Below are 25751 nucleotides of genomic sequence, written 5' to 3'. Positions count from 1 at the left end.
TGCCTGCAGAGCCCAAACCCCTTTACCATGGCACTATCCTCCCTTATGATTATAAGAGGCAGACTACTCAGAAAACAGGAGGGAAAGCTCAAACCCAGCTGCTGTTAGTGGTACTGGTGGGAGGGCATGAAGATTTGATGAAAAAGGTGGCATTTAAAATACATCTTAAAGGACTTGGGGGGGGGCATTTCAATAGCAGGAGATGGGGGAGAAAAGATATTCCAGGCTGAGGGAGGAGAAAGAGTGGCTATGTGTGGGCAGCAGTGTGGTGTGTATTCAGCAGAAGCTTAGCCTAAGTGTAAGGGAGTGGTACTGTCCCCTTGCAAAAAGACCAGTTGTGACTCAAAGTGCGGTCCATAGATCAATGCTGATCCATAAACACTATTACTGGCCCATGAAGAAATAAGCATTTCTAATCTGTGAGAATAAGAGCTTAGAAATTCTTATAGCAGTTGGACAAAGTATGTTTATAACTGTTAAATTCAATAATTTAAAAATTGGGGCTTATTTTATATATCTTTTAGATTTCATTTTCCTATAATTCATTTTTATTGTATTTGTAAAAGCACTGGCTCAAGATAAATTGGAAATTAAAACAAAACAAGAAAATAACAAACTGGTCCTTTACCACATTTACTTGGAGAGAACTAAACCAGTAACTCAAAAGAGCAAGGGTCTTGTCTGACACTTCTTAGTTTAACAACATGTGCTTTGCTCAAAGCTGGTGCTCAATCAACTGGGAGAAATTCATCAAGATGACACCCAGAAGGTAGCCAGTGCTTGAGTATCCACATATGTGCAAGACACTGCCTTGGTCTGGATCTGACCTTGGTAATCATCTTGCTTTGCTTCATCACCTTTCACTTTATTTTTATTATTTTTAGAGACAGGGTCTTGCTCTGTCATCCAGGCTGGAGTACAGTGGCACAATCGATCCTAGCTCACTGCAGTCGCAACCTCCTGGGCTCAAGCAATCCTTCTACCTCAGCCTCCTGGGTAGCTACTACAGGTGTGCGTCATCATGTCAGGCTAATTTTTAATTTTAGTAGAGACAGGGTCTTACTATACTGCCCAGGCTGGTCTCAAACTCCTGGCCTCCAGTGGTCCTCCCACCTCAGCCTCTCAAAGTGCTGGGATTACGGGTGTGAGCTACTGAGCCTGGCCATCCTTCGCTTTAAAACTGAAGGACGGTTATTAAAATACGGACATCCCAACAGAGAAGGTAAACATCTTGAAATGTCAAAAATTTTAAGAAATGACTTCTTCAGATCACTTTTTGAACGAAGTATATATATATGTGTATATATAGTTTGTATGTATATGTTTCCTTTTTTCTCTAAAGAAAAAAAAAAAAGAACTCAGCTGCTTGTTTTTTTTTTTTTTCCTGGAGACTGAGTCTCACTCTGTTGCCCAGGCTGGAAGCTGGAGTGCAGTGGTGTAATCTCGGTTCACTGCAACCTCCACTTCCTGGGTTCAAGCAATTCTCATGGCTCAGCCTCCTGAGTAGCTGGGACTACAAGCACATACCACCACGCCCAGCTAATTTTTTTGTATTTTAGTAGAGATGAGGTTTCACCATGTTGCCCAGGCTGGTCTCAATCTTCTGAGCTCAGACAATCCGCCCACCTCAGCCTCCCAAAGTGCTAGGATTATAAGCATGAGCCACCGTGGCCAGCCTCAGCTGCTTTTAAAATGCTGAATGTTGGCTGTGTTTCTGTAAAGCTATCTATAGAAAATGCTATACTGTTCTCTAGCAAACCTCCAAGCTGTACTACTTTCCCATATATACATCTTTGATCTCAATATTCAGGAACTGGGAGCTCGGCCAGAGTGCCTGTACAGACATAGATGCCAGTATAATTGGGTGAGGGAGAATGGGAGTGGAGCATTTAGAGCTCATTTCATTCAAAGTAAGGATAGGAAATCATTATTTTTTTTGGGGAAATCATTACATGTTTTGGGAGACCACTTATAAATAACAGAAAAGAAAAAAAGCATAGTAATGGGAGTGAGACCCTACCTAGTGGTACCAAGAGGTAACTTTTAATTTACTAGAAGTTGTGACTGGTAAGCCTCACTTTCCACTACACTTGCTCCCAGGAATGACCACATAATTTAGTGCTAGAAAGGCTGTCAAGCAAAACAACTATGTCTATTCAACATGACTATGCACAGATAATAAAAATGCTCATCTTCACAGAAATTGCCTTTTGAAATAAATTCTGTCACTGCTTTTATTTCCATTATTTTCATGTCAGTGACAATAAACACTTAGACACTTCTTATTGCTTATACAAAATATTTTCCTGAAACCTTACAACCTTCCTTAAATCTTACAAATTTTAGAAAAATGTCTTACATTTCTAACATTTTTTAGTCACACCTGTGACGTTCTATCAAATCAAATAAAGGTTTTTGTTTTTTAAAGTTTAGACAGTAACTGTCAAACAATTAACCATGCTAGGTCTTTTGCCCTTAAAGGTGTTCTATATACTGGATAATCAAAGTGAGCACCCTGCATGGCCTTAAAGGAGTTATTTGGAAAGAAGCTTTAAACTCTAATTATAAAAACAAAAATGAAAAAAGAAGAGGTTTGTGTTTGAGGAAACGTTTTTCTTTTTAATGTAACATCAAATCATCAAATATTACTGATTTTCAAATCTGATTAAGAATCATAAAATCTCTAAAACAAGTAATGAGCTTCATCTCATAATTCAGAACTGCAATGGAGATAGCCAGGTAGTGATGAAATCTGGGTAACTGGGATACCTGTTTCTCCAAAACATTCTTCAAGCTCATATTCACTCTTCTAAACTCCCTTTCCTCTCTCCTTCCCTCTATAGAGTAAAATAAACAACTTAGAAAGATTGTTATAAAATACTTCCATACTGTCTTTTAGGGATTTCTTAAGAGAAGGAGATTTCTGTATGTATTACATACCTAAGAATATGGGCCGGGCGTGGTGGTTTACATCTGTAATCCCAGAACTTTGGGAGGCAAGGAAGGTGAATCACTTGAGGCCAGGAGTTCGAGAACAGCCTGGCCAACAAGGCGAAACCCTGTCTCTACTAAATATACAAAAATTAGCTGCATGTGTAGTCCCAGCCTGTCTGTAGGCTGAGGCAGGAGAATTGCTTGAACCCAGGAGGTGGAGGTCGCACTGAGCCGAGATGGTGCCTCCGCACTCCAGCCTGGGCAACAGAGTGAGACTCTATGTCTATCTCAAAAAAAAAGAAAATAAAAATATGAGAATTATATTGATTTGGTAAATTTATTTTAATAATCTGGCTTATTCTTAGTTTGAAAGAGGACTAAGGGCCTTTTGTTTTAATGTATTCTACTGGTTACATAAATAACAACATATGACTAGGAATCTGTAATTTAGGTGAGGAAGAAATTAATACCTGTGAAAAATGATAAAATCCCCAAATTTAATGCAGAGGGTAAATTAATGTCACAGGGTGTAAGAGAGAATTCACTTATCGTTCCTTGGCAAAAGTCACCATAATAAGGCTCCTGTTATTTAATGGGAACATTCTAAGAACCCAATTCTCAGCTGTACTGTACATTTAATGGACATATTAAAGCAAAGCAGTACCAGATCCACATCATATGAAATATCCACTAGAACTTGAATGTGTGGGGAACTTTTATTACAGAGGATACAATTTTATAGTTTTAGTATTGTCAGGTCTCAAGTAGATTATCTGCTTTGTAGACTATCCAGGGCATAACATAAACCCTAGGCAGCAGCAAGCTCTTCACATGAGCTTTCTTTGGAGCTCAGTCAGAGCCTATTAAAAAAAACTAAACATCTTTCTATAGCAAGGCACAATGCAAGAGAAATATACTGTAAATATAATCATATGAAGCATACTAAAACAAATAAAAATTCAGAATTCTTTTGAATATTTTTTCAACTGATATTTAATAACAGAGTTGATTAATTTTTCATTTAGGGCAATCCACTAATCTAATTTAAAAACTGTATCTTATAGAATAGTCCAGATTCTTCAAATTATTCTACCTGTTCCAGGGTCTGATTTATAGTGTTGTTAAAAGATTTACAATTTTCAAGTGGCTTTGTTACAAAGTTTCATCACTGCTTCTCCCATATGAGACAACAACACTTTCTTCACTAGTAATTACAATAAATAAAATAGCAATTAGTCCAAATAATACAATTATTAGTGGCAGGAAATTTTATCCTCCATAATTACTACCAATCCAAATATTCTGCATATCCCAATTAGGTCTTGAAATGGTTGTCAGGGTTACTCCTCGAGAGAAGAGAAAATCAAGCTCTCATCAATTCTTATTTCTTTTTTTTTCTTTTGAGACGGAGTCTCACTCTGTCACCCAGGCTTGAGTGCAGTGGTGCCATCTTGGCTCAATGCAAGCTCTGCCTCCCAGGTTTTTGCCATTCTCCTGCCTCAGCCTCTCGAGTAGCTGGGACTACAGGCGTCCGCCACCACGCCTAGTTAATTTTTGTTTTTGTATTTTTAGTAGAGACGGGGTTTCACCATGTCAGCCAGGATGGTCTCAATCTCCTGACCTCGTGATCCACCCGCCTCGCCTCCCAAAGTGCTGGGATTACAGGCGTGAGCCACTGCGCCCGGCCTTCTTCTTCTTCTTTTTTAAAAAATATACAACTATGAAAATTTATGAGCCAGTGTGGTAGCTCACGCCTATATCCCAGCACTTTGGGAGGCTGAGGCAGGTAGATCGCTTGAGCCCAGGAGTTTGAGACCAGTGTGGGCAACATGGCGAGACCCAGTCTCCACAAAAAATACAAAAAACTAGCTGGGCATGGTGGGATGCACCTGTAGTCCCAGCTACTGGGGGAGAGGGGTCTGGGGTGGGAGGACCGCTTGAGCCCAGGAGGTCGAGGCTGCAGTGAGCCATGATAGTGCCACTGCACTCTAGCCTGGGCGATGGAATGAGGCCCTGTCTCAAAGAAAAAATTTATGAAAAGAATGGAAAGTTTGTTGAATATCAGTCAGCAGAAAATTACTCAGTACTGTCTAAGCACCCCACTTTTTGATCATTCAACTTAAGAGGTGACTTAGATAAGTAATTCAGTATCTAACTATATTAAGATGGGTAAATGATACACAACTACAGCTTCAAGGGGGAAAATGATTTCAGAGATAACAGAAATAGCACGACATTTTCAAAAGGAGAAGTGAAAAGGAGTATTTTCTTGAATGTAAGACAACAGGTTGTGAGAATATCTTCACAGCTTAGAATGTGAGGTGAAGTCTGATTTATCTTTGGAACTCTAAAGACAGATTGACAAAATTTTCAGGGATGGACATACGAAAAACATAAAGACCACAAAAAAAAAAAAAAAAAAACAACTAAACTAAAACAACACATGAGGAACAGTGAAGGAATTAGTAAAGAAATGGAAATGTCAGGTCAGGTGTCCCATGACATGCCCCCCAAGCATGAGAACTTAGCGGATGAGTCCCCGGGAAGGTCCAGCGCAGTACTACCTAGTGCACGCAACAACTGTCCTGCTGGCTGCAAGCCTCAGCTAGCAGGTGCCTACTGTCCTCCCCTCTGTGCTGGCTTTCAGCAAATTCATATGCTGAGCTGACTGAACCCTTATCTTCTTCCATCTGGAAGGACAGAAAAGCAACAAGTCTCATATTACAGAAGGATACTCTTCACCATATAGAGGTTTAAGATCAAAGCAACAAGTTGGCATCCACAATCTGAGGCACAAAAGAACATTCAAAGAACAGTACATTTACTGTCACAAAAGAGGGCTAACGGGAACTTCTTAAGGGGAATACAAGCACATAAAATAAAGCCATGATTTTCCAGTGCACAAAGCTCTAACTAAACATATATTACAGCTAAGTTAAAACCAAATTTCTTTCAATAAAATTCAGTTTCTTCTATTAAATTCATTTGCCACCAAGATTTAGGGTTCTTATTGAAAAGGTATGTCCAATTTCTCACCTTTCCTGCTTCCCTTCTCAGAAGACTTCTCTGCTCTAACTGGACTTCATGGCCTTAGAAATGTTGAGCATGTGTGCAAAGGGCTTCACCTGATCTATTTGTTAACAAAAGAAATTTAATCCTCAATTTGAAACAGATTTTTAATGAGGGTCAATAATTTATATAAATTTCAGTTCTTTTTCTGTATTTGTATTAGAGATCTTCTAAGGAAGTTTAAAATGTTTCCATGGCCATCTTTATTTTAAATCTTATTAAATTACAAGACAATATCCTTAATAAATAAAAAACAATTTTGCCTCATCTCTATGTATTTTTCCAGGATTAAGACTGACCAATAATTATTTATATGAAAGATGCAATGCTGAATTTCTGACATAAAAAATAAGCAGAATTTTTTGGTTTCAAGGGTATACTAAGTTTATGTGAAGATACCTTAATAGCTTTGCCTATAATACAGGGGAAGAGGGGAAAGGAAAATACTCAAAATGAGCTTTGTTTATTCAAAAGAAAATTGTTAATTGTTAATAGTTTTGTATTAATCTTTTTTTTTTTTTTTTTTTTTTAAGAAGAAGTCCCACTCTGTTGTCCAGGCTGGAGTGAAGTGGCATGATCTTGGCTCACTGCAATCTCCAACTCCTGGCTTCAAGCGATTCTCTTGTCTCAGCCTCTCGAGTAGCTGGGATTACAGGCGCCTGCCACCACACCCCAGCTAATTTTTGTATTTTTAGTAGAGATGGGGTTTCACCATGTTGGCCAGGATGGCCTTGAACTCTTGACCTTAAGGGATCCACCCGCCTTGGCCTCCCAAAATGCTGGGATTACAGGTGTGAGCCACCGCCTGGCCTTAATCATCCTTAAGAAGTACTAACTTGATTAAAGATTAAAAAGCTCTTAAAGATATCTGATATCCATAGTTTTCCTCTCTGTCACAGGAGTAAATAGTTACGCTATTATGGATCACACCCACGGAATACTGCTCAATGCAGTTTAAAAAACTGATGCATTCAAAATTTAGAGGCTGCATCAGCAGAAAGATGTATATAGGCACTTGTTCTCCATGCAGCTATGAACAAATGCCCACCTAGTGGTCACTCACTGCTCAATGTAACTGTTTTCTCAGCCTGGCTTTTAGTTGAGCACAGTATTTCTTCTTTTTGCTCTTCTATGATGCTGATGGTAAATAAACAGACCACAATATGTAAAATGATCATGTGACAGGTGAAGAACCTGGAGGCCCAGAGGTGAAGTGACTTGGTTAGGACCCACTGGGAGTAGCACCAACTGCAGCACCAGCATTCAGGTCTGCCGCTCTCTGAACAGTGTTCTTTCCCACTTGTTACACCACCTGACTGGAGAGTGGCTGGCAGAAAGACTATCTCACCAATATCCTGTTCTCACTGTGATCTTTCACAGATGAATGTTCAGCTTACTGTTTTATTAGAGTATTACAGAATCTGTGATTTCTTTGATTTATGATCTCCTTTCTCCATTATTCTTAAATCTAGCTTTGCTAATAAAAAATGTGGTTTGATTTAACCCAGTATGATATATGAAAATATGATTTCATAAAAATGATTATTCACAATACAAAAATTATATTTATATGACAAAACAGTTGGCCAGAGTGTGCTTTTAAATAATGAGCTCTCCTTTTGCTTTAGAGTTAAACAACTAGATGCTCAAAAATGTGATAGAAAGCCACTGTTTTTAAAAGTCACCTACTGATAAAATTGTGATACACACATTTGGCTCAGCCAAAAGTGAAGGTAAATCTTTAAGTTTGTTTTAATTTAGTTCTCATTTTAAATATAAAATTTAGTTGACTACAACTTAAACACCCATTTGTATACTCATCTGTAATTATTACACCATTGTAATTTGAAATAGAATATTTTTTAAAGTTGAAGCTAATAATAAAAAACCTGAAAGGTTTAGTAAATCTTTAAACAGCTCAATATTATGAACTCATAGAGTTTTATAAAAGGTTAAGTGGTGCTTTGTAAAAGCCATTCATTTGATCAGATGAACACAGAAAGATTAGAAACCTTGAGAATAAAACAGAATTTAAAATTCAAATGAACATAGAGAAAGATTAGAAACCTTGAGAATAAAAAAGAATTAAAAAAAATACTTGATTAAGAATCTGTAAGAAACCAATAGGGCAAGAAATGGAAAAGTGTCAATTTCTAAAAAGAAAAATAATAACTTATATTACTTTTCCCCTTCAAACCATACTTAATACATAGTTTTAGTATCTTAATATAAAAAGTTCTAGAATTTAAGCTTTCATCCCTTTCTATCAAAAGACATCTCTAAACTATTATTTTTTGTACAAACTGACAGAATGAATCTGTCTGTGGAGATAAAGATAAGACATACACACACATTGTTCAATTTATAGATGCACTAAATAGTAGCCAGGATATGAAATGCTTCAGCAGCCATTACAATATGCAAACATAAATATGCACATGTATTTACAATACAGATTAAGGCAAGATAAAAAAATGGGCAACTCTCATTTCCAAATATGTAGCTGTAATTACTCAACATGCAGGAGCATTCATAAATATGAATAACATGACAAGCAGAAGCATTAGAATTGTACTAGAAAAGGTAGTTAAGGTGTAAAAATATAGGTATAGATCTCTGTTCTGTGATCACGTTGAATTTTTATCTGAATTTTCTTCTCAAAGAAGAAATGGATTTTTTTTTTAGGTTTTAATGTATATGTTAATAAAGGTCAAATTATCCAGAGACAGGGCCACGCTAACAAAAATGCCCCACTCTTTATTCATGCCTCTGCCCATCTTTTGATATTGTTTAATTGACCTTTAGCATGCAGAAGAATTAATGAGGCTCTACTCCTCCTACTCTACCTAAGTTTGCTCAGCTGATTCCTTGCCCTCGACAATGGCTGCAGTGCGATGAACTCGTCACTTAAAGCAACTGTGTTGGAGTACATCTATAAGTGGACAGAAAAGGGATGGACACACAACAAGTCAGTGAGCTGTATTCATTACCTAAGAGACAGACACAGGACAAGCTTTGTAAATACATCTGTTCCTACACGAGGAATAAATATCATACGTGATACACATACATGACTAACATTTGTAGGTCTGTTGGCTGTGCCATCAAAAGAATTAATTCTTCACTCTTAACACCACATTGTTATTCTGGAGAAAAACAAGGCTCAGAAAACATGCTGACAGCTCTTCCTTTGATACGATTTTTCCTGCTACTTTTGGTAAACAATGAAATAGCTGACAGCTTTCTAGCCATTTCTCTATCATTTGAAATCAGGAATGATACAAAGCTAAAATAATGACTACTGCCTGTAGCAAAGGAATCATGTTACATATAGGATTTCAATGACCATACACTGTTTCAGTAAAAAAAAGGAAAGGAAAAAAAACACCAACCCCAGCAGGCTAGAAGATCCCTGAGTAGAAGTAGAGACTTCCTTCTTGGATTAGAGCACCTAGAACATCCAGTTAAATCATTTAGAAGTAAACGTAGTGAGCCAAGAAGGAAGACTATACTAGCTTTTATACATAGATAAAATGATTGATTCACTGTACATTCCATTTTTAATCAAATAGACTAAATCAATTTTTAGCTTTATAGTGAAAGAACCAAAATATATATAAGCACTTTTAACTTTTAACTTGTCTAATGGCCTACCTTAAGGTAGTCCAAATATTTCCTATGTATTCCTTTAAAAAGAGGCTATACGAAAGGTAACAAGAACTAATATTATCACCTTTTATATTATTAAGAAATCTCTATGAAAACACGTAAGTTTGCAAATGCTCTGCCTAAAGTAGAATTTCTAAGGATAAATATAAATAAATCCGATTAGAGGTTGAGTATCTCCAATCTGAAAATCCAAAATCTGAAACTTTTTGAGTGCAGACATGACGCTCAAAGAAAATGCTCATTGAAGCAGTTCAGATTTTGTATTAAGGATGCTAAATCAATAAGTATAATGCAAATATTCTAAAATTTTAAACAATCTGAAATCTGAAACAAGCATTTTGGATAAAGGATACTGAACCTATATTTACTCTTATAAAGAATTAAGTTTTTTTTTTTTTTTTTTGTGAGACAGAGTCTCACTTTGTCCCCTAGGGTGGACTGCAACCTCTGCCGCCCAGATTCAAGTGATTCTCGTGCTTTAGTCTCCTGACTAGCTGGGACTACAGGAGTGTGCCACCATGCCCGGCTAATTTTTTTATTTTTAAAAAATTTTTATTTATTATTATTTTTTGAGATGGAGTCTCGCTCTGTCACCCAGGCTGGAGTGCAGTGGCGCCATCTCAGCTCACTGCAACCTCTGCCTCCCAGGTTGAAACGATTCTCCTCCGAAGTAGCTGGGACTACAGGCGCCTGCCACCATGCCTGGCTAATTTTTTTGTATTTTTAGTAGAGACAGTGTTTCACCATGCTGGCCAGGATGGTCTCGATCTGATGACCTCGTGATCCACCTGCCTTGGCCTCCCAAAGCGCTGGGATTACAAGTGTGAGCCACCATGCCCGGCCTATTTTTTTAAATTTTAGTAAAGACAGGCTTTCACCATGTTGCCCAGGCTGGTCTCAAATTCCTGAGCTCAAGCCATCCATCTGCCTCGGCCTCCCAAAGTGCTGGAATTACAGGTGTGAGCCACTGCACCCGGTCTCAAGAATTAAGTCTTTAAAACTACGCCATCCATATATTTTGGTGAAATATAACTGTATTTTGGTCAAAACAGGAAGACAAATTATTCTCCATAAAGATCTAGAGTAAGTATAATGGACAAAACCTTAAAAATAGTACTCTTTTATTGTGAATTTTTTTTTTTCAGAAGATTAGGAATAGTAAGATAGGCAAACTTTCTGATATATATTTAAGTAATATATTGCAGAGTGGAAAAGTCTGTCCACACTGATATAAATATATATGCATGGACAGATAGAGGAATCAGATTATGCAAATTGTTTTAGCCCCATTTGGAGATCAGTAAAACAGAACAACATTCTCATCCTCATTTTACTTATAATAACTGTTTTACTGAGGATCAACTATATACAGGGTCAGTGTGAGGTACTTCATACTCATTATCTCTAACAACCATGTAAAGTAGCAATTATTTTTCTGATTTTATAGAGGAGGAAACTGAGGCTTATGAAGTGCTTGATCAAGGACATACATATGAACTGTTGAAACAGTATCTGAATTCAAGTTTGTCAGGCTTCACAGGCCTATGCTGTCTCAATGGTGTGAATGTGTATATTGGCTAGGATTCGGTTATCAAAGCAAATAAATGCTAAAGAAATGTTGTGGACATGACCAACTGAAATTAAAACTAATGCACTGGGTCAGGAAGCCTAACTTACATCACCAAATGTTTAGGAAGTAGTTTTTCTATTTGTAAGATGAATGTACAACTAAATCTCCAAAATTCATTTGGCATGTTACAAGCATGTTTAAAAAATCTCAACCTGCAAAGAACTAAATTATTAATAAACTCAGGGCATAAGAGTTGACTAGAATATATTTTTTAGAGTATTTATCCAATACTACGATACAGTTAAAAGGACAAACTGAGAGATTTCTAGCTCATGTACTAGTCAAATATATAAAAAAGACACATTCAACTAAATAGCTACTATCCTTGAGCATCTACTATATATTTGGAAATTATTTCATTTAATCTTCACTAGAAAGGTAATAAAAGAGATATTTCTATCGTAATTTTACCAATGAGGAAACTGAGATTCAAAGTCACAGAGATACCAAATGGAAGACCTGGGATTTGAACTGAGATCTATCAGGCCCCAAAGATTCTTAAGCACTATTTAACATACTGCTAATATTTGCTGTAGTTTAATATTTATTAATAAATGTTTAGTGAGATAATGTATTTTTAAAAATTCTATTCTGCACAAATTATTTAGGTTAAAGAATTCATTTCATACTTTTTTGATGAAAATAATATAATCAAAAAAAATATTACTCAGCCGGGTACAGTGGCTCATGCCTGTAATCCCAGCGCTTCAGGAGGCCAAGGCAGGCAGATCACGAGGTCAGGAGATCGAGACCAGTCTAGCCAACATGGTGAAACCCTGTCTCTACTAAAAATACAAAAAATAGCCAGGTGTGGAGGCAGATGCCTGTAATCCCAACTACTCATGAGGCTGAGGCAGGAGAATTACCTGAACCCAGGAGGTGGAGGCTGCAGTGATCCAAGATCGTGCCACTACACTCCAGCCTGGGTGACAGAGCAAGACTCCGTCTCGGGAAAAAAAAAAAGAAAAATTACTCAAATTCTTATGTTTCTAAAGACATGGCTATAGATCTTCATTATATATATATATATGATAGAATGCTGTGATATTACTTTAAAAATATTTACTATTATTATCTGGATATAATTTGATAGTTTCATACCTAAAAACATAAAGTTTTATTAATAACACAATGTAATTAAAAAAATTTATCAGTAGTCATAAAATTAATAGAAATAGTAAGAAATAACTTCAAAAATATCACATTGAACAATGTTTATGTTACAAAATACTTGAAACAGGAATGGCTAATTTCCTATTTTCTGACATAATCAAATTATAATGACAGCTATTCATTATTAAAGATCCCTAACTAAAAAGATATTGAATTTATTATAAAAAGTGGTTACCTGTGCCTTTTCAGTACTTGTAGGGTGGAGGTGTCGGTCAAATACCTTCTTTACAATATCAAGAAATAGACATGTAACAACCATGAGGATTATGGCAAACCAAGCAGAACCACTTGATAAGAGCTGAATAAACACAAAATACATATTCTGGGAGCCCAAAAATGGCCTGCAAAGAGAGACAATGTGCTTAATAAAAGTGGAAACTGAAAGACTTAAATCAGGACATCATATAAAGACACTACGGTTGAAAGTAACAAGTACTCCAAGAAAATGTTCAAAACTGAAATCAGTATAATTTAATTAACTGAACTAACAAAACAAGATAAGCTTTAATTGTTAAAAATAAAACAACTATAGTTTTTATTAGGAAAATGGCAAGCAGTTGACCACATAACCCTATCTTAGTGGTGGTGGATCAGAAGAATAATGTAGTAATACAGACTTAAGGGACCAAGTAAAGCAAGAAAAAGTGTGTAATAAAGTATTTTAGAAGACCGATTATCCAAATCTTAGAATGAAAGCTTTATTCAGAGGCTCTTCTTCAAAAACATATTTTAAAATTAATGTACTCACGAATACTAGTTTTACATAGTAGTAGGTGTTATAAAGATATTCTTTTTGGGTTTTTGTATATACTACCTCAAAAGAATATGGTGAAATATAGAAATATTCATAAGAGTATCCTTTTATGATCCTAAATAGAAGTTAATATTTAGCTAATCCAAATTTTTTTGGCCTACCTTCAGAAGCTTTTTTTTTTTTTCTGATAAATGGATCAAAGACATAGCAGGCAAATGTAATATAAATTCTCCAAAAGAGAGCCTTCAGTTGTCCATCACTTACCAAAGAATCTTAGGAGAAACATTAATTTTTAATCTATCAGAGTAGCCAGTTGAATATCTGATTCTATCAATGAAGATGATGCATACTACTTACTTTCGTGAGAAAAGTTAATGATTAATATTTAATGGTTCTATGTGACTTACTTTATTGTATATATTAATACATAATACATTAATACATAATATAACTAGTATAAAGAAAATTGTGAAATAAGACAGTTGGGGTTTAAATCTTGGCTTTGGTACTTTTTTGCCTTTGTGACCCCAAGGCTCAGTTTCTACACAGAAAAAAAAAAGGGATCATTATTGTGATGAATCAATATAATATCTTATATAAAAAATCTAGAAAAATTGTAGATATTCAAGAAATGTTAGTTTTTTCCTCTCCATATCAGTAAGATCAACTGAAGAAGTAAACTTACCAGGAGTCTCAAATCTGTTATGAGCAGAATATGTTCATAATGTAACCTATCACAATAAATGTTTATTACAGTTGAAGCAATCCAATTAAAATACAATATATTCACTCACCAGAGAATCCCTCCATAAAACAAGGAAAATACAAAATAAAATATAATAGATCCCCAGGTAACGAGATGGTTGATCCAAGTCCAAAAATGAGTTTCCAGAGCCATCTAAAAAAAAGTTTTTATATCCTTAGAAATATAAACAAATAAAGCTTTACCTTAACCTTTCAGATAAAACTCAAGAATAAACATAACTATCTAAAAGTCCCTCAGAAGACAGATATAATCCCTCAAAATCCCTCAGAGATAAATATGAATGAAAAGGTCCTAGTATAAAATGAAATAATTTCAAGTTTATAATGTTTTTCTTCTTTGAGGAAACAGCATTCAAATTTCACGTGATTACTCTATTTTCAACTCCATGGCCTAAAACAAATTACATTGTCTTGCACTATACACAGAGAAGCAAAATTTTTAGAGATTTTTAAAAATGTGATCATAAAAACCAGCTGAGGTTTCCCAAAATAATAAACTTTAAAAATAATTTTTTGACAAAAATTTAATTATTAAAATAGTAACCAGTGAAATTAATCGTTATTGAAAATGGAAAAAGGGAAAGTATCTATGGCTAAAGAAATGAAGAAAGTTAACGAATTATGTAAACAGTTGCAAAATGTGTCCACATTTCTAATTTCAGTACCATACCTTTACTGTGACTGTAATAACCATGACTGTGAAGACCAAAGTGCCAAATGTCCAGTTTCCAAACATCTAAACAGAAAGAATATACTATTACATTATGTGTTAACATAATGTTAAATAAAATGTCAGGTAAAAAATCATTTAATTCTCTACTAAAAATCCCTTGAATTATTTAAGTCAAGTACATTTGAAACTGGTGACTATACTCATAAAGTTAAGAGTATGAGAAGAAACAGCATAAAGCATTATTTACATGTGTTGTTATTACAGACAATGATCTTTTAGATATCATTATCAGACTGGAAACTCAAAGATGGGTTTAGAATGGTGTGGCACAGACTATTTTTAGTTAGAACAATGTAGTCAGTAGGGACTGCTTTATTCCTGTTGCACAGTAAAAATGGTAACAAAATCCTTTTCAATCACAAGTATTCTCAGAAACCTTTCCAACCAGACGTTACAGCAGAGCACACGCCACGGTATTTCTGGATACAGTACAGTAGAGCAGGAGAAAAGAAATTTATACTTAAAACCTGTATGTGAAAGGAAGGATAATGGATCATGGAATTACTCCTCAAAGGATTCCATGTAAAAATGCAGTTATTGCCAGTCAGAAAGTATTCCCCTGGGCTTTAGAGCCAAAACTTACTAAGGTATTAATCATGCAGAACCCCAAAAGAGTGTCAGGATTTTATCTGTACAAATAATACAACCAGAAGTTTAATAATTTAGTTTACAAAGTAAACTGCACCGTTTTGTAAGCTCCCTGCTATTTTGCAGACCTTGGTCAAAGTGCAACATTTCACGGGGGTTCGGGACATGAGAAACATCCTGCCTAACCACCTGAGCACTAAAGAAAGATCTCTATCATATCTTGCTGGATAAAGGTCCAAGGAACACCACGAACACATCCTGCCAGAACAAGGGTCAGAACCGCCTCATCATGGGAACATCTTATCAATATCCTGCTGGGCAGCGAGCCATACTGCCTAGACCCCTCCCGCCCATCCCTGTAAGTACCCCAGCCTGTAAGCAGCCAATGGGCTCTGGCATTAGGCTGGTCCCTGACTTCTGTAGGTTTTATGCTAGACAAAAAGCCTGCATGCTGTTGAGCCGCCCTCTTTCTGTGTGTGTGTCTTTCTTTAACTGTCACCTTCCCTTCAAAACCTAACAATCATTATCTTAACAACTGGTTCAAAAAAAATTAATAAAAATGCTGTTTTTTATTACAGATTTCTAACAATTATCATTTACTTAACAAATTACTTAACCTCTTTATATCTCACTTTCTTCATTTGTAAAATGAGGATAAATCTCAGTTTTCTATAAGAATTGGGGTATACAAAAAGAATGGGGTACCTGGTATATAATAGGCAAGCAGTAAATAATAGTTATGATTATCAACAATGAAACATCAATTAATATTCCTTTATTTGAGAGCATTTGGGGAATGTATTTGTCAAGAGGAGAATCAAAAGTCATACTGAACCTGTGCTTATCTGTCTACTTTTATCATCTCTAGAAATGACCCAGAAATACCGATGATCAGTGGGTCTCAGCTCTCTCAGGAGGAGTGCCATTCTCCTCTTTCACGGGTATGGACACAGATACTTTTCTTTTTTTGAGTCAGGGTCTCGATCTGTCACCCAGGCTGGAGTGCACTGGCATGATCTCGGCTCACTGCAATCTCCACCTCCCAGGCTCAAGCAATCCTCCCAAGTAGCTGGGACTAGAGGCACACGCCACCACACTTACTTAGCTAATTTTTTTTTTTGTATTTTTTATAGAGACAGGCTTTCACCATGTTGCCCAGGCTGATCTTGAATTCCTGGGCTCAAGCGATCCACCTGCTTTGGCCTCCCAACATGCTAGGACTATAGGTATGAGCCACTGTGCCCAGCTGGGAGAGATACTTTGATGCAACCGGGGACCTGGGCCTGGAAGTGGTAAGGACATGTCTATCCTTCAGTATCTGGTTTTACTGGGCCTAGACTGGGGCATGTTACACGGTATTTTCCTTAGAGGAGGATTTAGGGCTTCCTCTTGCATAGGCCCCATTCAAGGCCCTAGAAGAAGCTATACAAAAGCATTCACATAGCTTTTTGTGTGTAAAATTATATGAAGTAATATATTTCAACTGTAATCAACTGGTTAAGACTGCTGTCTCTTTCCATTCTGACTTGCCCTTGAGCTGGCAGGTGATAATGTGAGTGGCAAAGGCATTTTGGAGATCTGGCTGAAGATGAGCTTACAGGCTGGGTGCGGTGGCTCACACCTGTAATTCCAGCACTTTGGGAGGCTGAGGCGGGCGGATCACCTGAGGTTGGGAGTTCGTGACCAGCCTTACCAACATGGAGAAACCCTGTCTCTACTAAAAATACAAAATTAGCCTGGCGTGGTGGCCCATGCCTGTAATCCCAGCTACTGGGGAGGCTGAGGCAGGAGAATCACTTCTATGAAGCCCTGTTTAAAAGCAACTACAAAAAAGTTGACCCTGTCAGATTACAGAAATAATTTAAAGTCTTAAGCTCACAAAAACAAAGATAAATAGATGGGACTGAATTAACCAAAAAGCTTCTGCACTGCAAAAGAAATAATCAGCAGAGTAAACAGACAAGCACAGAGTGGGAGGAAATCTTCGCAATCTATACTTCTGACAAAGAACTAATATCCAGAATCTACAAGCAACTCAAACGGATCAGCAAGAAAAAGATAATCTCATCAAAAAGTGGCCTAAGGCACATGAATAGACAATTCTCAAAAGAAGATATACAAATGACCAATGAACATGAGAAAATACTCAACATCACTACCTGGGAAATCCAAATCAAAACCACAATGTGATACCACCTTACTCCTACAAGAATGGTCATAATAAAAACATAAAAAAAAAAAGATGTTGGCATGGATGTGGTGAAAAGGGAATACTTTTACACTGTTGGTGGGAATATAAACTAGTATAACCACTATGGAAAACAGTGTGGAGATTCCTTAAAGAACTGAAAGTAGAATTACCATTTGATCCAGCAATCCCACACCCTCTATCTACCCAGAGGAAAAGAAGTCATTATACAAAAAAGATACTTGCACACCCATGTTTATAGCAGCACAATTTGCAATTGCAAAAATAGGGAACCAGCCCAAATGGCCATCGATTAATGAGTGGATAAAGAAAATGTGGTATACATATATACCATGGAATACAACTCAGCCATAAAAAGGAATGAAACCATGGCATTTGCAGGAACCTGGATGGAACTGGAGACCATTATTGTAAGTGAAGTAACTCAGGCATAGAAAACCAAACATCTTATGTTCTCACTCATAAGTGGAAGCTAAGCTATGGGGACGCAAAGGCATATGAATGAGACAATGAACTTTCGGGGCTCGGGGAAAAGGGTGGGAGGCGGTGAGGAATAAAAGACTACCCATTGGGTACAATGTATACTGCTTGGTTGCACCAAAATCTCAGAAACCACCACTAAAGAACTTATTCATGTAAAAAAATAAGTAAATAATAAAAAACTAAACAAAAAAATAAAGTCTTAAGCTTATTTTTAATTTTAAAAAATAAAATGAAAAGATTACTCAAACAATACATTCAATGAATTACTAATCTATGACTTCTTGACAAATGTCCATGGTAAGACAATACTACTGTATTGTTAAGACAAGCCCTACTTTTTAACTAATACCTATATTTAAACACTGTGACTACTTTAAGACTGCATAAGGGCTAGGCAAATTTTATGTGAGAGTTTAACTCTTCTACTATTTAGGAAAAAAACAAAGTTAAAAATTAGTCACTAGTTCAGCCTTCTTATTAACATTATTTTTGTTCTCTGGCAACTCGTTAAGGAGTAATAGTAAAGGAATATCTTTTTTACAGTGCTCTGAAGGTAAAGATGTGCCCATGAAAAAAGCAGTTTTAAAGACACACATGACAGGAACTCAGGCATGTCATACACATTCTTCCAGTCTTTCCAAATCTTAGAGAAAATTGATCCAAGACTTATACTTTACTAAGAGAAAGAGAGTCCTGTTAAAAAGATTTGAGATAAATACATGAAGAATGACTAGTTCTTTCCTAAGCTAAACTGAAATTAAGAATTAGTGAATACTTCAAAAGTATTTGGTGAAAATTAATTAACATAAAATTGCTAGACCCTAATACAAAAAAAAAAAAAAAAAAAGGGAAAAAAGGGATAAAGTCTTAACTTTCCCTGAATGGTTCTACCCTTAAACCCAAACTATTGCAACTCTTCCTCCTGCTCCTCTCCCAGGATCACTTGGTTTGCAATGACTTCATCTTTGCCTCCAGTCACTCCTCTCAGCACTTCCCTCTAGTAACTTTTTCTGCTGTAGGCCCTCAATTGTTTACTGATATCTTGGGCATGCAATAACAATATTTAGAAAACAGGAAGCATTCAACATACTCAGTGCTAAGCAATGAGACGCGGCCTAGATAGATGTCTAAAAGGATTTTTAGCACAGGGACACATAAGAGGGAGCTGGACCAAAAGGAAAGGGGTCTGTGGGCTCAACTGTGAAGAATAGGTGGTGGTGAGAGTCTTGGGGAAAGGGAAGCATGAGCATTCTAGAGAGGGAACATAAGCAATGTCTTAGAATTAGAGATTAGCATGGCGTGTTCAGCGAGGTGATTTTCATAGTTAAGAGAGTTTCTGGGAGAATTAGACCGGGTGGGATTGAATAGGACAGGATCTTCCAATATAATGACTTAATAGTAAAAATAACAATGAACACTGCTGAGACGTAGTGAATACTTCTATATGCTAGCCACTATGCTTAATATTATTTGCATAATATTACGTCATTTAATCCTCACAGCAAACCTGTAAGGTGAGGATTATGTGCCTTTTTACAGGTGAGAAAACTGAGTCTGAGAGAGGTTAACTCATATCAAATCACTCAAACGATGACTACAGATGCCAGGATATGAATCCAGTTCTGATTCTAACATGTGCTGCTTTGCTACTATACCTAGTATTGGAGGTAGGGAGTGGCAGATTAATTTCAATACACAGTAAAGATAAAAAAGCTTTTATACTAATGGCCAATAACAATTTGTCCTTCAAGGTTTTATCTTTTGTATAAAGAATGTTCAAGATTTTATTTTAAAAAGTTACTAAAAATTAGAAACAAATCCTCAAATTAAGGGAATACTTAAATTATGACAATGTAATACAGTATTATGTAATCATGAAAAATGTTCTTGAAGCATTTTTAATAACACACAAAATCACTTAGGCTACAATGTTAAGAAATAAAGGGATACAAATTATGAGGTTAATGAAAATAGCAAAAAAGAAGAATTGAAACAAGTATGTAAAAATAATAAAAGTAATAATATCTGGGTAGAGGGCCACCATGTGATTTATTTTCTTTATACTTTTTCCTACTAACTTCAAACATCACAATGGGCACATATTACTTTTAAAAATTAAAAAAAGCAGTGACTAGCAATACGAGATATCTTTAATGTCCTTTTCATCCAATGATGAAGATCCAAATTTCCTTCTTCTTAACTCTCCTCCCCTCTTAATTCTGTCCGGTTTTCACCCCACTATTTCAAGTGGAAGTGAGCATACTCACTCATATGTCTACATATTTGGTGGCACTTGCACTTATGGTAAGACTGTGCAGAAGGGCACCAGGCTAACAGCTGTTTCTCAGAAGAATTGAGAATCGTGACTAAGCATGTAGGTTTTTTTTTAAATTTTACTTTAAGTTCTAGGGTACATGTGGACGACGTGCAGGTTTGTTACATATGTATACATGTGCCATGTTGGTGTGCTTCACCCATTAACTCGTCATTTACATTAGGTATATCTCCTAAAGGCATGTAGGTTTTAAAGTCAGATAGATCTGAGTCTGAATTCTATTACTGTAATTTGCTTACTGTGTGAACTTAGGCAAGTTTCTTAACCTCTCTGAGGTTAATTTTCTAACATGCAAAAATTAATAATGATATTTTTCTCATACAGAGTTATGATTTAATGAGCAAATGCATGTAATGTACCAGGCATAGAGAAAGAAACTCAACAAAAGGTAGTTATTATTTGGGAAGTGCTGTAACCTTTATGCTACAAGATTCATATTTTCATCCACATCAGTCTAAATATGTCCTCAAAAGTGAAGTGGCAATTATATTTATGTCCCTACTCTACAAGATAAAGGGGTTTTGCAAGGTTAAGCCCTCTACATTTGAAACCCATTTCCTTTATTACACTGGTGTATTTTGTTATTAGTTTACTTGCTCATTTTCTGTATCCTTTTCAAGATTCTAAGCTCCATGACCAAGTTACTTACCAGAGCCTAGTATAGTACTTGGGAATAGCTGGTCTTCAATAAAGATCTGTTGAGCAGATAAAACTTTATATTCTTCCAATTGCAAATTTTGTATGTCTGTATCTCCAAACATATTTTGCAATACTTAAGTGATGGGAATGGAAAAGGGAAACTAAGAGTGATAACCATTTCCAGTCCACCAGAGTCCCCACCACTGCTGTCATTTCTTTCCTTCCTAATCCACTTAGTTAAGCCTTGAAAGAGAGGTCTAGCTCTGCCAAGAGTCTCTCAACATGAGCACTCCAATCAGAACACAGTGTAACAGTGTACTGTTTAAAATGCACTCTTTCCTAATTTCATACTTCGGAAAAGTGGCCAAATTAAACAGTAAGTTATGACATCTATTTAGAATTGTAAGTGTGCAATGAAGAATATGGTAGCATTTCCTAGGCAAATAACAATGGAATTAAAAGCAAACAAACACTAAGTACTCATTTGTCATCTGAAAAATGGGAGCAATAATACCTCTCTAATAAAATTATTGGGAGGACTAACGGAGATGGGGCATATAAAGTACTTAGCACAAAAGTAAGTACCAAATAAATGGCAGCTATCAATAAAACACAATACTAAGGTGAACAGCATGCAGGGGCAATAACATATCCCCTGTGTGAGCTAATTTTTGAATAGCAAAATTGTCCAGTAACTTGAGTTTCATTTTGAGATTACACTGTATTGCCTGTCAATTTTCATTTGTATGAAACCTTATCATTTAACCAAAAAATTTTAAGCCTTTTTATATTTGCATTTTAATACTTGAAGTTCTATAATTTAAATTAAATTTTACTTTATGACAAAAGCTATAAAAAACCCATAAAATATTAACAAGCATTCTTTAAAAAAATTATATACTTTACCTGGCCATTTCCAAGCAGAGATGTATCTTTCCCTATTAGTAAATAGGATCCAAAAAAGAAAATAAAGGCGTGACTGAAACCCAGGATGGTCCAATAAAGAAACGTTTTAATACTTAAGAGGCGGTTTTTACTAATGTCTCTGTTAAAAAGAAGAGAAAAAGAAACATATTAGGGATCATTTATTATTTGCCCACTAAACAATTATTATAATTTGATAATTAAAAAACAAGATGGATTTTTAATTTAAAATTGCTTGAAAATATTAGCACAAAGAATAAATAAATCCAAATTTATAAACCACTGCTTATAATATCATACATCTGTTTAATAGCTTATAGTTCACATAATACATTCAAATACATTTCTTCATTTGATAAAGAAATAGGAAGACTGGGTGCGATGGCTTATGCCTGTAATCCCAGCATTTTGGGAGGCCAAGGTGGGCGGATCGTGAGGTTAAGAGATCAAGACCATCCTGGCCAACATGGTGAAATCCTGTCTCTACTAAAAATACAAAAATTAGTTGGGCATGTTGGCATGCGCTTGTAGTCTCAGCTACTTGGTAGGCTGAGGCAGGAGACTCACTTTAACCCGGGAGGCAGAGGTTGCAGTGAGCCAAGATCACGCCACTGCACTCAGCCTAACGACAGAGTGAGACTCTGTCTCAAAAGGAAAAAAAAAAAAAAGAAATATGATAGGCTGGGCATGGTGGCTCATGCCTATAATCCCAACACTTTGGGAGGCCAATGCAGGAGGATCACCTGAGACTAGGAGTTTGAAGCCAGCCTGGGCAACATGGCAAAACCTTGTCTCTACTAAAATAAATAAATAAATAAAAAGTTTAAAAAACTTTTATTTAGTGAGGCATGGTGGTGTGTGCCTGTAATCCCAGTTACTCCAGATGTTAAGACGGGAAGATTGCGTCTTAACAATCTGGGAGATTGAGGCTGCAGTGAGCTACGATCTTGCTACTGCACTCCAGCCTGGGTGACAAAGCAAGATCCTGTCTCAAAAAAGAAAAAAAGAAATGTGACACAGGCATAATACTTCACTTTAATTTTGAAAAGTTGATTTATCTGTTATTATATTCTTCTGTTAACATTCAGTCACTCTGACATAATGGTCTCTTTTTAGTGAGGTTATCTGAGTTAGGTTCAGCAGTGATGCTCCTGACTTCCCTTCTAATAACAGCTATTATGGGAAGAACAATCTATGCCAATCTTAGGTCAGGCCCTGTCCTAGATAACCTGAGGAATCGAAGTAAATTAATCCAAATCTAGATAATGAGATGCCTCTGTAAGTGGTACTTCAATAGCTATCTCTATAAGAGCTTATGGTGAATACCATAGCTGGTCCTGAGGAACAGGTCCCAATCACATCTCTGTGAATTACTTGGTTCTGGGAAAGCGGAATAAAGCAGAGAATCTGGGGTGGGAATTAATGTCCTCACCTCTGGATTTTGCACTAATTATTACTCATAAATTTCGCTAATAGTAGAAAAAAACTAACTTTTAGGAATTCTAGAGACTACCAATTATGAATAACTTCTTTTGTGCACAGGAAATAGAATATTACTGGTTTGCGACAGTAAGTGCAAATTACACAACTGCCCAGTGCATTCCCAGGATGAAAGTGCTCATTCTTAAAAAAACACTGGAAAAATTATTCAAATTTTCTCTTTGAAAGAAACCTTTTTTTTCTCTGATATTCAACAACTGTAAATCATACGACAACTAAAGAACTTTCCTTAGTAAAGCATTAATCACCAAGACATAAATAAATCTGCTTATTTTTTACTTAAAAAAACTGATAAGGCCATTTAATACCAGAAAATACTTACCGATAAAGGGTGGGCTTATTTTGTAATACATGAGGGTCTACATGCTGTTCCAAAAGACTATATATCAGAATAGGCAGGGAAGTAAAACAAATATTGTATAAAGTCAGGTACACGCTGTCATACAATGTCTAGAAAGAGAAATTGGTAGGAATGTTGAGATTCTGAATTATGCATTACTATTATGCATATCACAACTATGCATATTAAAAACAAAATTAAAGTTTTAAAAATTTATATTAAAATCCATTTTAGTAACTCCAATTAAATAATTCTAATTTGTTTTAATACTGACATAAACATATAATGTTCCTAGGTTGATATTCTTTGTGAGAACTGGAATATTTTGCTATATCAGGTGCTTCTGGAATTATCTTGAGTTAGATGCACATTTCAAGATTCTCCACAATTTGATCACTGTGAAGGAATTTTACATAACTCTCCTCCATGTATTCCAGGCATCTTACTGCTCCTCACACGTGCAACACATACAGTTTACCTTTCGTGGCTCTGTCTCCCTGTCTCCACACTACACTTCCTTTAAGGCACTGAACAAGACTATCTTCTTCCACGAAACTCTGCACGATGGCTTAAGTCCTTAATGATATCTTGCTCCTCTACACAGTCACAGGTACCACTGTTGTTCCTAATCACTTAGCACTTTGCCTATGCTTTACATATTGTTTTTATTGTTATTAATACTGCCTCCCAAATTATACCATAAACTCTCCAGAAAACCTAATCAAAATAGGTCAGTTTTCCTTGTCATATTGTCTTAGCATATTCTTTAGTTCATTTAGTAAAAAAACTTTTACTGGTAATCAATGCCCAAGCAAATATTTGGAATTTAGAGTTACAGGTTGTAAACAGGATAAAACAGCAATTAAGAATAGGAAAAACTCATGAAAAACTTAAGATAATTAAGCTCTTGTTTTTTCAATAAATTAGAACTAGTGTCTTGATCAATTTGAGATGTATAGTATGGTATGTGAAAAGGGTGCCTGCCACATTAGTCAGAAGCAGTAGGTCAAAGTCATGGTTTAGTCATTAAGTTAGCAAGGCAAGTTACTTAATTTCTGTGGATTTCATTTTTCTTTTCTAGAAATTAAAACAAAGTAGATCAGGACTGGTAAATATGTGACATGCATGCAAACAAAGACCCATCCTGTGCCCATTACAACTATTGCTAACAAATTACATTTTCCCTCTGAGCCTGCAGCTTTAGAAACCTTTTCAATATACTCTAGATGCCCCATCAATTATTTAAAGGTAGCTTCTGAGATAAAACCTATACGTCATCCCTGGACGAAGTCACTATTGCTCCTTCCAAATCTAAGACATTTCGAATCAAAAATAAAAATGAGGTGAACCTCCAAGTTATCTGGCCTGGCTTGATTTGGATTTTACAGAAATATCACAAATAAGTTATCAAAATTCTCTCATAAGCTGTTAAGGGTTATTATCTATTTTTAAAAGCATCCAGAATTATATTTTGGTATTAACACTCACCTCAAACTGAAAATCAGAATAAATAAATATTATGAATGTCATGCTGGTTAAATATACTAAACAGAAAAGTTTTGTCTGGTTCCCTGCAGGACTAAGAAAAATGAAAAAAGTCCCTTCAAACGTCTATCAAAATCTGAACATACATACCTTACTCTAAAAGGACAAAACACAAAACACAAGTTTCTATTTACTTACTTGCTGAGAAAACAAACAGTAGAACTGATATAAAAACTGGGGCGTGATAAAGCACACATTCTGAAAAACAAGATTAAATGGAAAATAATTAAAATATTTAGGTTTAAAAGACAAAATAAAAAATAAAAAAAATGGCTATTAAAGTGTCCAAAAACAATCTCAGTTGGTATGGTAAGTAAAGGATAAGGACTTGTCCATATATAACAGGAATGCAGGATTCCCATTTTATCAAAAAATGTCTAAAAACATTCTAAGCAACAGTGCAGACATCAGAACGAAAAAACCCTTGACTCCTCTCACTGCCAAGCAACACTGTAATTTTG

The 25751-nt window shown here is 35.9% G+C and overlaps 1 protein-coding gene across 5 annotated transcripts in view; it reads right to left on the bottom strand.

Moving 5' to 3' along the window:
* ATP11B (ATPase phospholipid transporting 11B (putative)) overlaps positions 1-25751 on the bottom strand; it is a 127444-nt gene that overhangs the window by 10165 nt on the left and 91528 nt on the right. For 2 of the 5 annotated variants that reach the window (XM_054479961.2, XM_063662458.1), the window contains 7 exons: positions 25429-25488; positions 23728-23855; positions 21888-22026; positions 14665-14730; positions 14024-14127; positions 12651-12816; positions 8850-8935 (listed from right to left, as the gene is read on the bottom strand). In XM_054479961.2, the coding sequence (XP_054335936.1) occupies positions 8850-8935; positions 12651-12816; positions 14024-14127; positions 14665-14730; positions 21888-22026; positions 23728-23855; positions 25429-25488 (749 nt within the window). Of the gene's footprint in view, positions 1-5524; positions 5625-8849; positions 8936-12650; positions 12817-14023; positions 14128-14664; positions 14731-21887; positions 22027-23727; positions 23856-25428; positions 25489-25751 lie in introns of those variants that run through there. The other 3 variants (XM_054479960.2, XM_063662457.1, XM_063662456.1) reach the window with 2 other exon arrangements.

This window comes from Pongo pygmaeus, chromosome 2, assembly GCF_028885625.2.
Source record: "Pongo pygmaeus isolate AG05252 chromosome 2, NHGRI_mPonPyg2-v2.0_pri, whole genome shotgun sequence".
Lineage (NCBI taxonomy): Eukaryota > Metazoa > Chordata > Mammalia > Primates > Hominidae > Pongo > Pongo pygmaeus.
The sequence above is the reverse complement of the archived record's forward strand: the minus strand, read 5'-3'. Positions and strand labels throughout refer to the sequence as shown.